This window comes from Rutilus rutilus, assembly GCF_951802725.1.
Source record: "Rutilus rutilus genome assembly, chromosome: 8".
In the NCBI taxonomy this organism is placed as follows: domain Eukaryota; kingdom Metazoa; phylum Chordata; class Actinopteri; order Cypriniformes; family Leuciscidae; genus Rutilus; species Rutilus rutilus.
The window spans coordinates 17,968,557-17,982,007 of record NC_140222.1 but is presented as its reverse complement, the minus strand read 5'-3'; the positions used below and the strand labels follow the sequence as shown (position 1 = coordinate 17,982,007).

The 13,451-nt window shown below is 36.4% G+C and overlaps 2 protein-coding genes across 3 annotated transcripts; one reads left to right on the top strand and one right to left on the bottom strand.

The window, feature by feature from the left end:
- Positions 1-227: 227 nt before the first annotated feature.
- Positions 228-3,062, bottom strand: LOC311294851 (uncharacterized protein). Of its 2 annotated transcripts, none has more exons than XM_084415899.1 (4): positions 2,922-3,062; positions 1,667-1,975; positions 1,331-1,465; positions 228-824 (listed from the first exon to the last, which is right to left on the bottom strand). In XM_084415899.1, exons 1-4 carry the CDS (start codon positions 2,968-2,970, stop codon positions 613-615), a joined length of 705 nt encoding a protein of 234 aa, XP_084272025.1. In that variant the 5' UTR covers positions 2,971-3,062; the 3' UTR covers positions 228-612. The 2 variants fall into 2 exon arrangements, with proteins under 2 accessions (XP_084272025.1, XP_084272026.1); XM_084415900.1 differs by having other exon boundaries at positions 230-824; positions 1,331-1,438; positions 2,922-3,057.
- Positions 3,063-3,081: 19 nt separating this feature from the next.
- LOC311294845 (uncharacterized protein) lies at positions 3,082-11,111 on the top strand. The gene is made up of 7 exons (XM_084415888.1): positions 3,082-3,357; positions 3,808-4,128; positions 4,859-5,182; positions 5,817-5,942; positions 7,241-7,561; positions 8,144-8,431; positions 10,033-11,111. Exons 1-7 carry the CDS (start codon positions 3,240-3,242, stop codon positions 10,083-10,085), a joined length of 1,551 nt encoding a protein of 516 aa, XP_084272014.1. The 5' UTR covers positions 3,082-3,239; the 3' UTR covers positions 10,086-11,111.
- The last annotated feature ends 2,340 nt before the right edge of the window (positions 11,112-13,451 follow it).

Genomic DNA, 13,451 nt, shown 5'->3' with positions numbered 1-13,451 from the left:
TTTACAACGAATGGTAAAACACCTACTGGAAAGCATCTTTTGCAGCGATTTTTGTGTGAGAATATCAGTGAACACCCCTGACCACTCTGTGAGTTTCACGTCTTTGTAAACAAAAGTTTAATGCGTTTTAGGAAGGATTGTTCCAGTGCACATATGCAGCCATTCTGGAGGTGGGGGGGAAAGCGAAAGAAACCTAAAATTCTCGGGACAGCAGCATGTGTCCAAATTTTAATCTTAACCGTTCTATTTCATCAGAAACGATCTGTAAACAGGGCTTTAAGTGTAAAATACCGAACTTGTACTTTAAGTAGATTAAATTAAAACCGTTTTGGACATGTAGAATGTGAAGTATGAGGTTTATTTTCCCCTATTGACCTTAATTCCTCTACAAGCTGGACTCTTAAACAGTTTCACTTCGCCTCACAAACTGAGCTGATAGTGTATCACGTGCATTCAGTGAATCACATGTCCACACACAACTGCTTGAACTATGTTGTTTTGTAAAATTATAAATGTGGACAGGAGAATGCTGAAAAACAATCTGTTGATAAATAGCTGTGCAAGGAACAGGAATTGTGCAGAGAATCAATGTAAGTTTGCTTTATATCTGCTTTATCTGGAACTAAACCTTCTGCTCAATTCACACTGTTGGCCTGATTTGTCTCCAGAGGTCTGACAGTGATGTCTGGTCTCTTCTTCTCTGATCAGCTCACTTCTTGTAGATCTGATGTCATAAACCAGCACAGCAACAGTAGCCACACCCACCAGAGCAGAGAGGACCAATCGGATCACAGCTTCAGTGAAACCACAACAGTGGACGTGGTCTGAGAAAAAGAAAAGAAAAATGCTATAAAGTTTCCATATAAAATGTATATCATGGTTTTGTGGGTTAGTAGGAGCCCAAGCATCTATTGGGAAGGCAATGAATCCACAAGCTTTTCTGTGGTCTGTCTGCATGCGCACTTTCCTTACTCAGCAAAAAAACATAAGTTAGGATTGTTTAACATCTGCAATTCTACTCTTTTAAGGGCTTCAGCCCTATCTTTAGTCTCAGTTCTCCTAGAAATGTGAGTGATTATGTGATTCTTTCTCCATGATCTATTTTCTCATCGAATAGCCTACTGACCGCAGCCTAGCATCAATCGCTAGTGTGCTTCTTGAGATCAGGGGAGTGAGGTTTACCTGCACAACTCTTACTAGCTCCCTTACACAGGCCACTATGAACTAACAGTGGATTTCAGAGTGAAAAACTAATATCACACTGATTTACCTGAACACATCTAACAGAGTTCTGCTCTGTAAATAAACACTAATATCATCAGTGATGTACCTGAACTTGGCTGATGGAGTTCAGTAATGTTGTCATCATCAGTCTGGCTGACGGTTGAATTGTTCACAGCACAGCTGGACATCACACAATTTGAGCTTGACGATTTTTCTGATGATGAAGAATATTGTGGAGTCACTGATAATGATAGATAACTGTGATGTCAGTCTCACACACTTCTGATCTTAATTAAAGCAGTCAATATCATAAAATGTGGATGTAAGGAATATTGAGAAGAATAGAAAACAAAAAAAATAATTAAAAATAAAATATTACAATGACAAAGATATATTTCAAATGAAGAATGGTCAGTAAATTTAACCATAATGGTCAACTCACCATTGACAGTAACATTGAAACTTGTATATTTGCTCTCTCCACTGAGAATTGTTAGTTGATAAAGTCCAGAGTCTGTGGTTCTGGTGTTTGTGATGGTCAGAGATCCGGTTTGATCATCCAGTTTCAGTCTGTCTCTGAATCTCTCATCATACGTAGAGCTGGTTTGTGTGAGTTTGTTGACTTCAGCGATTCTTGTGTTTCCGAACGTCCACTGTATCATCAAATATTGCTGTGTTTCAGTAACATCAGAGTTTAGAGTGACAGAATCTCCCTCCATCACTGACACTGACTTCACTGCATCTGTCACATCTGGAAAACAAACAGAAATATATTTTGTCACAGACTAAAGGCCCGTTCAACGAAATACGAAGCCTTTTCTCAACTTTTCTCTATAATTTATTTAATATTTCAATAACGGTTTTGTTATACTGAACAGCCATATTGTGTAATTGTTGTGTCACAAGCCACAATTTGTCTGTTCAGTATAACAAAACCGTTATTGAAATATTAAATAAATTATAGAGAAAAGGCTTCGAGGCACACATATTAAATACATTTCTGGACAGCATCCAATAATCAAGGGCCCCTCGGCGTTGGCCCCAATCCATAATACATCCCTATGTACAATTAATATCTTATTTATCCAGGTCTATACTGTTAATTATATAATAAGAGCATTTGCAAGACTGCAGAACTCATCCATGGCAGTTAAGCTGTTTTGGGTGGTTCTGAAATTATTTGTTCCTCATTAATGGACACAAGCAATTCTTCTTTTTGAGTGTCACGTGATATTTCTTTAGCACTCGTTTTTGTGTACTAACAGAAGTGAAACATTAAAACACTCATCTGTGGATCAGCTGATTTAATGTTATTCAGTTTACATGTTATAATTACTGATTGGATCATAAGTAATATAATTTGCATGAGAAAATTAAATATGTTAAGAAATGTTGTAAAGCACCTTAAGATAAATAAATGTAGAAAACATATGATATAGGCCTATTATTGATTTCAATTTCGTTCTAAGTTCAAACTTTGTTTTGGTCGCCTACATTTATAGTATTCGTTCAACAAAATTACACTCCAGGCTCCTAAACTAATAAATAAAAAAAAAATTTGTAAAGATATTAAAGATGAGAAAATGATTTTTTTTTTTTATATTATTATTACTGAAACAACAGTAAAACAATCTGACTTTTAAACGGATAGTATCTAAAAGAACAATAAGTGAAGTCATAAACCATTAATAACTTACCAACCAGACGACACAAGCACACACAGACCAAAACAAAAGCGTTAACCATATTCCTAGCCGTTTGCCAAACACTTTCACTTTTGTCGCTGCATGTCGTCAGTGCCCAGAGAGTTCTCTAGCAGGCGTTCCCATTGCTGGTTGTTGCCTAGTAACGATTATGATTGACATAAGTGGATGTCATGCTATTTTGTTGACATCGAAAAAGTTTTCTTACCGCCAAAAATTAACATGTGGAGGGGTAATATAGTAAATTGAATAAGCAATTCTCAGTTGGCAAAAACGTCTCTCTGTTGACTTTTTTGTGTGATTCATCCACGCATGTCAGTCGGCTGTGCGGTTCTGAAACAGGGGAGATTGCGGGATTTGATTAAGATTCTACGCATCTCTAACGTGCAGAACATGTTATTGCTCTTTCTAATCTTGTTTTTCATGGACGGTAAGTAATGTATTTCTGTTTATCTTTCGGTTTTCAATTAGACACCGGCAGCCTGTGCGTTGAATAGGGGAAATGGCGCCGAAGAAACAGACGTAGGCTAAATAATGTGGCAAATGCGGTTGTTCCAACACTTAAAATGTGGCAAATGTGGTTGTTTGTGTTGCAAATCGCATTAAATCAGTTGCCGGTCGATATCTTGGAAATATTTTTTTTCTCACCACGCCCTCCTACCCAGCATACCCAATTTGTCTAGAAAAAAAAAAAAAAAAAAAAAAGTGAATTTGCTGTAATTCCTATTATTTCTGGAATTTGTTCATTTACAGGGTCTAACCAATTCTACCATAAGCCGTAAAGTTAGCTTTTTTATATGAATTGTATTTTGACCACCATTCCTTACATCAGGAAAAATGCATGATGTATGATCTGTAAAACTGATGGTTTCTGCTCTAGGTGTGTGTGGTGCAGAGACGGAGGCTGTGATGGAGGGAGATTCTGTCACTCTACACACTGATCTCACTGACATACGGAACGATGATACCATACTGTGGCTGTTTGGACCTAAAGACTCTGTCATATCTCAAATAACGAGAAAGGGCGACTTGAACTCCATTTATTTCACAGATGATGTGAGATTCAGAGACAGATTACAGGTGGACCAAAACACTGGATCTCTCACCATCAGAAACACCAGAATCAGACATTCAGGACAATATAAACTCTCCATCTCTAGAGAAAAGATTACGATAAAGATATTTAATGTTACTGTCTTTGGTGAGTAGGCTATCCCATGTCTTTCTATGTAACAATGATCCGGTTTAGATTAGCACTGACTGTGTATTAATTAGATCATTCTATTATTTATAATAAACCATCTCGGACACCACAAGAGACATCAAATATGTTATATAGGCTATTATAAAACATGGTTACACTTTATTTTAAGGTGACGTTGTTACTTTGTTACTCAAATAAGAACTGAGTAATATTAATTAACTACATGTACTTACTCCAGAGTTTGGTTTAGGGTTTAGTTAATTGTAATTATGCAGAATTTACTGTTATTACTATAGTAACCACATGTAGTAACGTGTAACCACATCACCTTAAGATAAAGTGTTACCTAAAACATTTACAAGAGTGACCCACTCATTTTTACTCGTATGAAATTACTTAATTTATAAGGTCTATATTTATGCACACATATTATATGTGAATCAGTTAACTCAAACTGAGACAGTGATATGATGTTTCTTTCTGTGTCACATGACAGTGTGATCTGTTATATGTCAACATGTCAATGTTTATGATCTTATATACTAATACGAGCAGAAATAATGCTTTTTATTAGCTTTATTATTAACATTTCTCTTCATCAATTAAAAGCTGTAAATATCTGAGTGATATATATGTAAATTACAATTACAATTTAAATGTACTCTTTCAGATTAAATGCATTATAAGTTTAATCTCTTGCTGAGAAACTGTTTCTGCTTGTTTTCAGGTGTGGTTGGTAAGACGGATGAAGTGAAGTCAGTGACAGTGAAGGAGGGAGAGTCTGTCACTCTAAAGACTGATGTTGAAGTACAGAGAGATGATCTGATCGTGTGGTGGTTTGGAGATGAAGGCATTCTCCTGGCTAAAATTGATGTGGAAACTAAAGAGTCCTCAATAAACGAAGCTGATGAGAGATTCAGAGTCAGACTGAAGCTGGATTATCAAACTGGATCTCTGACCATCACAAACACCGGAACCGAACACAGTGGACTTTATGAACTACAGATCAGAGGCCGTGAGAGCTCACAGCGATTCCTTCTTTCTGTCAAAGGTGAGTAACTCTGAGTCTGTAAAGAGCCAGTCTTTCAATGTACTAATGATGACATAAGGAATAATTAGATCAGAAACTTGGAGTAGATTCTTGGACAACCTTTAGAAGGACCCCTTTAAACCCCTTTAGAAGGAAGTGTAGCAAATATTTAACACTTGTTTATAGGGATGCATGATAAATCGGCTTATATATGTTAAATTTTAATGTCGCCGTTATCTGCCCGATAAGAAAATTTGTCCGATATATTAAAGCCAATAAATGATGTATTATTTCCTTCAGCTGAGACACCTCAGATGTGCACTGTGACAAACACATAGTCAGACTTACTTAGACTTCACACAATACATTAAATAGCCTACAGTGTCTTATAATTCACAGCAGCGTATATATTTGAAGTCATTTCGGGTCATCTCATTGACTGTAATATTTATGTTGTGTGAACAATATTCGATTTTTCAATATTGAGCACTGCAGAGACACGGAACAAGAAATATGTCACAACATGAAACATGTCAGAAAATCATCATGGTAACTAATTGTGGGAAATGAAGTCTTCTCTCATAATAATATGATTTACAGAGAGAAACCTTCAAACTGAATCCGATTAAAATTCTGACTGTGTCAAATTCTTCAGCTGTTTCAGATCCGGGTCTGTCTCCAGGTGCTATAGCAGGGATTGTTGTTTTTGCTACTCTACTGGTGGCTGCAGTTTTTGCTGCTGTTGTGATTTACTATCGCCGCAAGATCTCTCAACTACTTGGTAAGTAAACAAATGGGTGACTATTACAGCAAATACAGCAAGACGAAAACCATGTGCTTTATAATGCTATATTAGATCAATATTTAAAGGTTTCTTCTTCATTGATCATGCTCCAATGAAGTCTGATTATACAGAATTAAGAGGAAAATACAACAGCTCCATAATGCTTAGTTCAATGTACGTGAATTTTTCAAGATCGGATGGGCATATTGCTGGTCTGCGTTTATGAATTGTATCCCCATAGCTGAATTTTTGTTGTCTGTCATTCAGATATTTGTCATGTTTAACCACTAATACAGAAACTCTGAAACCTGAGAACATCTTCCAACAAACACGTCTAAATGAATCATCTTTCTTACTTAAAATAATTTATTATCTGAATGTTTGTGTATGACAAGCTTTTTTTCAAAACTAGTCAATCATTTTATCCCTTAAAACTCATCTTTGATCACCAAAATGACATATTTTAGTGATTTTTTCATGCCTTAAAATAACTTGAATGTAACTATACACCCTTGCTTTATTTAGTATATGGGATTCCTAAAGGCCTGTTCACACCAGAGACGATAACTGTACCGATAAAGATAAAGTCCTTTAAATCGTTCTAAATATAAAAGAATAGCAGAGTTCACACCACAGCTGTAATGATAACAGCACAGTGAAACAATATCATTGGAATCACCTTCAAAAGATTTTTTTGTTTTTTCAGCTGATGAATGATAAAAAACGTTGACAGCCAATCAGTATCCATTTAAAGAGCGGCAGCATTTAAAGCAACAGACAACAAAACTGCAGTGTGCGCTTAGAGTTAGAATAAACAACGTTATCATCCGCTGGTGTGGACGCTGATATAGTTATCTTTGTAGTCATCGTTCTTGGTGTGAAATGTGGCCTTAAGGGTCACATGGTGCAAGTTTCTTTCTCAGAGTCGAACCATCTTAATTCTGAGTGAACTGATTCATTTGCCCTTCAAATCCTAGCAGATTTCCCAGTGTCTCACAAGGCATCTTTATGCAGCTGAGTTCATATTTAAAACATTAATTTCATTATTATTCCTGCAAGTGCAGTTTCTGTATAAATGCATGTATGCCACCTGTGCAGCATTAAACAGTGTAAATGCACCTTTTGTCACAGTGAAAAGGATCTCTTTGTAAAGCAAAGCTTGTATTTGTAAGCATGCCAAACCAAACTAACCCCCAAATAGTTTTTATATGATTGAGATGTCCACCTGCACACTTACTTGATCTCATAAACACATTTGTGATGTCCGTTTCTATGTGCTGCTGTGAAACTTGAAGAGAAGAAAGTGTCAGTGAAGGAAGGAGATGAACTCTGTCTACCCACTGATACTAAACTACATGAAGATGACAAGATACAGTGGTATTATGAAGATGAAGGTGAAGACAATCTCATAGCTGAAATCAATAAAGAGACCAAGATGAACTTACCTGCTATACGTGATGGTGCTGATGGGAGATTCCGAAGCAAACTGACGATGAATCCTCAGACTGGAGAACTCAAAATCACAGACATCAGAACCATTCACTCTGGACTCTATATATTAAAGATCAGCAGCAAAATAAGAACCAAATACAAGAGATTCACCGTTTCCGTGGGTGGTGAGTTTATCAAGTGTTAATGATTGGGCACTCTGTGAACAATTTAGATGAAATTAAACCAAATTTAACTTGTAGATTTTAATTACTTTTAATTTAGTACCTTGCTACATTTTATAAAAGAAACTCAGATTTTAAGAATAAATAATGAGAATAAAGTTGTAAAATTAGTAGATTAAAGGTAAAATATACTGCAAAACATGCCTACAGATGCTTTATTGAGCCAGTTTGAAATGATAGTTTACACATTAACTCGTTGAGTTTGGTTTGAGTAGTAGGCTACATTTTTAGTGTGTTTGCACTATATTTGCATTTTGAAGATAACAGCGTAATTTTCCATAACTGACATTGCATTAGTCACATACCATGGGTACCAAAAGTCTGAGAAGACATTGGAAATCGATCCCATTACGTTAGCTTTGTGTCAAAAGATAATACATGAAAATATAGTTGTTGGTACATGTCAGACTAGCTTTCAAAAGGTCATCTAAATGTATCTGATTTTGAAACTGCAAACTTAATTCATTTAATCACTTTTTTTGTCTTCTGCACTTCTCTTGTTTTATATGATGCTGTGACATGAAGTAAAGACAGAGTTAGGGACGAGAGGAGGTTCTGTCCGTCTCCAGAATGATAATAAAATACAGCCAGATGATCTGATTCTGTGGACGTTTGGAGCTGAAAAGAGTCTTGTTGCTATAAATGCTACAAGGACAGCTAAAACTGATGAGAGGTTCGCCGGCAGAGTGAAGCTGGACGAGACTGGATCTCTGACCATCACAAACATCAGAACTGAAGACTATGGACATTATAAACTACAGATCATCAACAGCAAAGAGACCACACATAAGAGATTCAATTTGAGCAACACTGGTGAGTAAACTTTTATTTATACAACAATAAAAGATTTATGTGTTTCTCTTGTTTCTCAACGCTCCATATGAGTGTTGTGGAGAAAATTAATTTGATCCTATGAAAAGGTTTAAGATTTTAACATTTTAAGGTCTTGTAATGAATTTTTATTATTATTATTATTATTATTATTATTTGTGAATGTGTTTTTACTAGTGGTCTTAGACTTTTGGATCCCATTGTATATATCTAATGGTCATTTCAGTGAATTTTTACAGTAGTAGTTCTTCAATATCTGTTCTATTTGTATTAAAGGTATAGCGGAGGATTTTGAAAAAATGCACATGCGCAACACTCTACCTGCTCCCGAGAGGGAACGCCTATTAAACGTGTGCACGAGAGAGCACGCACAAGCCTAGTTCTCCTCGTGCACGCTCTGTTTACATGTTGCTGTTGGCATGGCTCATACAAGCCTACTTTCCTTTACCTGTCGAGTAGAAACTTTGCGACTGAGGCATCAGTGGGAAGCCCGACCTGTGCTTTTTAGCGCACGCCAGCATGTGAAATATTCTCCCAAAAACACTCTAACTCAAAAACATTCATGCAAGACAAAATGTCAAATGCCCTTCCGTGTTTTATTTACTTATTATACTGATCGATTGAGTGAGGACTCAAGACATGATCTGCAATGGAGAAGTAGCTTGTTGCATTTGTGTAATAAATACTATGGTGAACACATTGGAATTATCAAAAATGAACACACAAGGTTTTAGAACATTTCAGCGTGATACCTTTTACCATTTGGTCATAAGGCTACTTTAGACAAATTGAGATGTTTACCGTGTCTGCGCGGTGCGTGACTTGTGCCAGGGCTAGCATCGCTAATCATAGCTTACCGGTACATTAACTTTTACTAGCAGTGATTTTAAATGGATTTCTCCAAATAGCATGCCAAACTTTACCTGTCGAGTAGAAACTTCACGACTGAGGCATCAGTGGGAAGCCCAACCTCTGCTTTTAGCGCACGCCAGTGTGTGAAATATTCTCCCAAAAACAGTCTGGTCTTGTTTCTTTCTTCAGAGGCCTTTCTCTTGTCATACAATTCATAAACACTTTTTCTCTTGCGACCCTCAGACATTTTGAAAAAACCCAGTGAGAACGGGTGAGCTTCAATGAATGGCTGAAACCGTAGCTCACCACACACACCCGAAAGTGTGCATGCGCAGAAAGCAAAAACTACCGTACGAGCACGTACGACGTAAACATATCACCAGAATGATTGACATCTAGGAGTACCAATAGTCTTTTGTCCACCCGGAAAAAGAAAATCCTCCGCGATACCTTTAAGTAAGGGAAAATGAACAGTCAGCAAGTAACAGCAAAATAAACCCCAAAAGGAACAGTTGTCAATCTTTAAAATGGACAAAACCCCATAGTCCTGAAGGAACAGACTAAAATTTAAGTCATTATTCATTGATAATCTTCTCCCCTCCTTATTTGGAGCAGAATTTATTTTCTGTTATTTCCAGCACTTTTAATGAACTCTTGTGTCTTGTTTGAGATTGTGTAGCTGTAACCTCATCCGTATGTATATGTAACAACATTGTCATTGTCTTCCACAGAAGGCCAAGTGAAAGAATCAGAAACAGTGACTGAAGAGACGCAGATGTTGTAAGATTTTGCTGATGGAGAGGATAAGCAGGAGGAAACAACTTCAGTTTGAGATAAGACACACCCACCCGCTTTCTGCCAGGACTTTTACGTGCTTTTCCCAAATCACGGAAGTGACCTCGACATACGGGTTGGCGGTAGCATGAGCCATAAGGCAAGGGTTATTTAACTAAACTCACGATGTACTACAAACTTTACAATGTCACGCATTTTTGCTTTGAAGCATTAAATGTTGTTTCAATGGTGAAATAACAAGGGGTGAAATAATGGTAACAAATTATTACGACCGAATTAAAAACTGAAAGTTGGTCACATCCTAGCTGGGATATCAGCTGACTTTTAAAATGTGTACAATACTTAATAGGCAGCCAATAATGTTAACAAAACAAGGCTAATAGTGCCATACTTCTAGTAAGCAATCTAGCCGATGCGTTTTGGACCAGCTGAAGTTTTTTTGTTTGTTTAATAACAATAATCTAGTCTTAAGGTCATGAACTTGACAGCATTTGACACTGAGAGCATATGTTGCAGCTTAGACATATTTCTCAGATAATAATGCTGTTTTACAAGCACGAGGAATGTACATTTTAAATGACATACAGTATTGCTATCAGACAGTTCAGCCAGATCCTTAACTGAGGATGAGGACATGAATACATCCATCAAGAGACAGATTGCCCTCTAAAATCTCACATTTGGCAGTGTTTTGTATAATAGTCTGTTTTTTTCGTTGTTTTTTTAATTAAGCACTGGGAAATTACTAGTCATCAGGTTTTGGATATCATCCATTAGTTTGGAGAATAGTTAGATTTCATTGGGCCTCGAGGAAATATAAAGCTGAAATCATCATTACATGACATAATGTACATTACATTGCAGTGAGAATGTATTTGCTTTGTCTGATCACTTATCTTGTAAGATGGTTGTCTATTATAGACGCATTACTCTTTAACCAGCGCTGGTATGACAGAAGAGACCTGTCCATTTAAAGACATGTAGAAGGGAAGAGTTCGGGCTGATCACCTGAGCTTTACAAGCATGCTTGTGATCATGATTATGAAGGATTGCTTGCTTTTTCATCAATGCAAGTAATAAAATGTTTTCATATATAATATAGATAGGGATGTGGATAAATGATCTAGTGATCAAATTTGAATTTGCAACCTCTGTGTTTGTTTGTGGCTTCAATGAAAAAAACTTAATTTATGTTTTATTAATCTCTTTCATGTTACTTTATCTCTTTCTGTATATATCTGTATGTATATATGTATTTCATTTTAATTATTAATTTATTTACCTTTTTTTATTTGCTTTTCAATTACATTTTTCTTTTACTAGTTAGTTCTGTGCTGTGTTCATGATAAAATGTCTCCATCTCAAGGTTTGTAACGTCACATGTTGTGAAGCAGTAATTTTCATCAGAAAAAAAAGCAATATGGTGATTAAATAAACTGCTTATTTTTACCATTCCTTCGTCCTGCTCTTCCCCGGACTCTGTTTGATTTATTAATGAATGTACTGTAGTATTCATATATGATATCACATTGAGAGAGCGTTAAAAACAGAATGTTTACATATTCTGTCACAAGGGGGAGCCAAAGCAGTGTACAGCATATGCTGACCGTATACTGAGAGTCATAACCATCACTCTGAAAGCATCCAAAACAGAATCAGTCACTGGTAAAACATCAATTAGGACATAATATAATGTAATATTTGCAATTTATATGTTGCTTGCAGATACTCATATGTCATCAGGATGCACAAAAGATGTGTATTATTGTTACAACATCTACAGCTGGAGCGAACAGGCCGCGCTAACCAGAAGAGAAGAATGAAAACAAAACATGAGCCTGGTAAAAATTCATTTAATATCTTATGATCCTGAAATTTCAGTTTGGTTGTGTACCTTTTTATCTTTAGTCAAAATCAATCACACAGTGGCATTCAGGATCATAATAAAAACATCAAAAAATCAAATCTAAATGCTACAAAATTCATTTAAAGTATTGAAAACATTAATACTGCCGAAGAGAATCATAATACTTCAGAAGTCATTCATCTCTTCAGTCTTCCCTGATGGTTGCAAGAAAAAAATTGAAACGCTTGTTTATATTAATTTAACTGCATGCACCATGATCTTCAAGAATGTTAATCTGTTCTCAGTTGATCACTTGCTGCTATATTTGCACAATGTACATGTTTTGCTGATGTGAAGCATTCAGATTGTTGTATTACACTCGATCATCTCTTGCTGAAAAGCATTTCATGTGATTCAGTGACTAATGCAGCGGATGTTGGTGGTTTAGTTGCTCTCTGGAGTTTCATTATAGTTTGTGGGAAGAAGAGAAACACTGACTTTACCAAACAATTATCTTAACAGCAGTTCAGACGAGAACACTTTGGCAAAATTACTTGGGTTTATTAAACAATTTATCTTTGGCAGTATGGTTCCTTATGGGTGTTCTTGATCCATAATTAATGACATACAGAGCTTTAGCATCAACCCCCCAAACAAAATGAGAGGTAGTAACTGCCCGAAGAAGACCGCCCCAAACCATATCCATGTTCCGTTCGTGCAAAAGAGAAAAGACAATATTATTGAATGCTAAAGGCTAGCAGAGGGGGGAGAGAATAGCTCTTTTAATTTAAAGGGATATTTCACTGCTGGAAAGATGAATGTGTATTTGTCATTTATGAAGCAGAAATGTGAAATTATTTTAGAAGCTGGTGCCTTCTAGACAGAAAAGCCAGAAAATGTATTTTTGGCTCATATGGATGAAAGACAACAACTCCCAGAATGCACTTGCTTCGCTGCCCTATGAGGCCACTCCCAAGCCACACCTACCGGTTAGATAGGGCAGTATCAGAAGAAATGATACAACTAGGCTACTAGTTGACTGAAATTCGCAACAGCAATAGGACTCTCTATCTGTGTCCATACAAAGATGCTAAAAAGAGTCTTGTTGCTATAAATGCTACAAGGACAGCTCAAACTGATTCGCCAGCAAAGTGAAGCTGGACGAGACTGGATCTCTGACCATCACAAACATCAGAACTGAAGACTATGGACATTATAAACTACAGATCATCAACAGCAAAAAGACCACACATAAGAGATTCAATTTGAGCAACACTGGTGAGTAGAACATCAATTATTACAGTAGCTATTCTTTCTTTTATTTACAACATGTCCAGTCCTCAAATCTGGTTGAGCAGAGTAACGAGTGTGTGTTCCTCTTGTTTGGGTGTTCCATGTGAGTGTTGTGGAGAAAATTCATTTGATCCTAGAAATAAAGTTTTAAGATTTTAAGTTCTTGTAATGAAAAAATAAAACACACACACACACACACACACACACACACACACA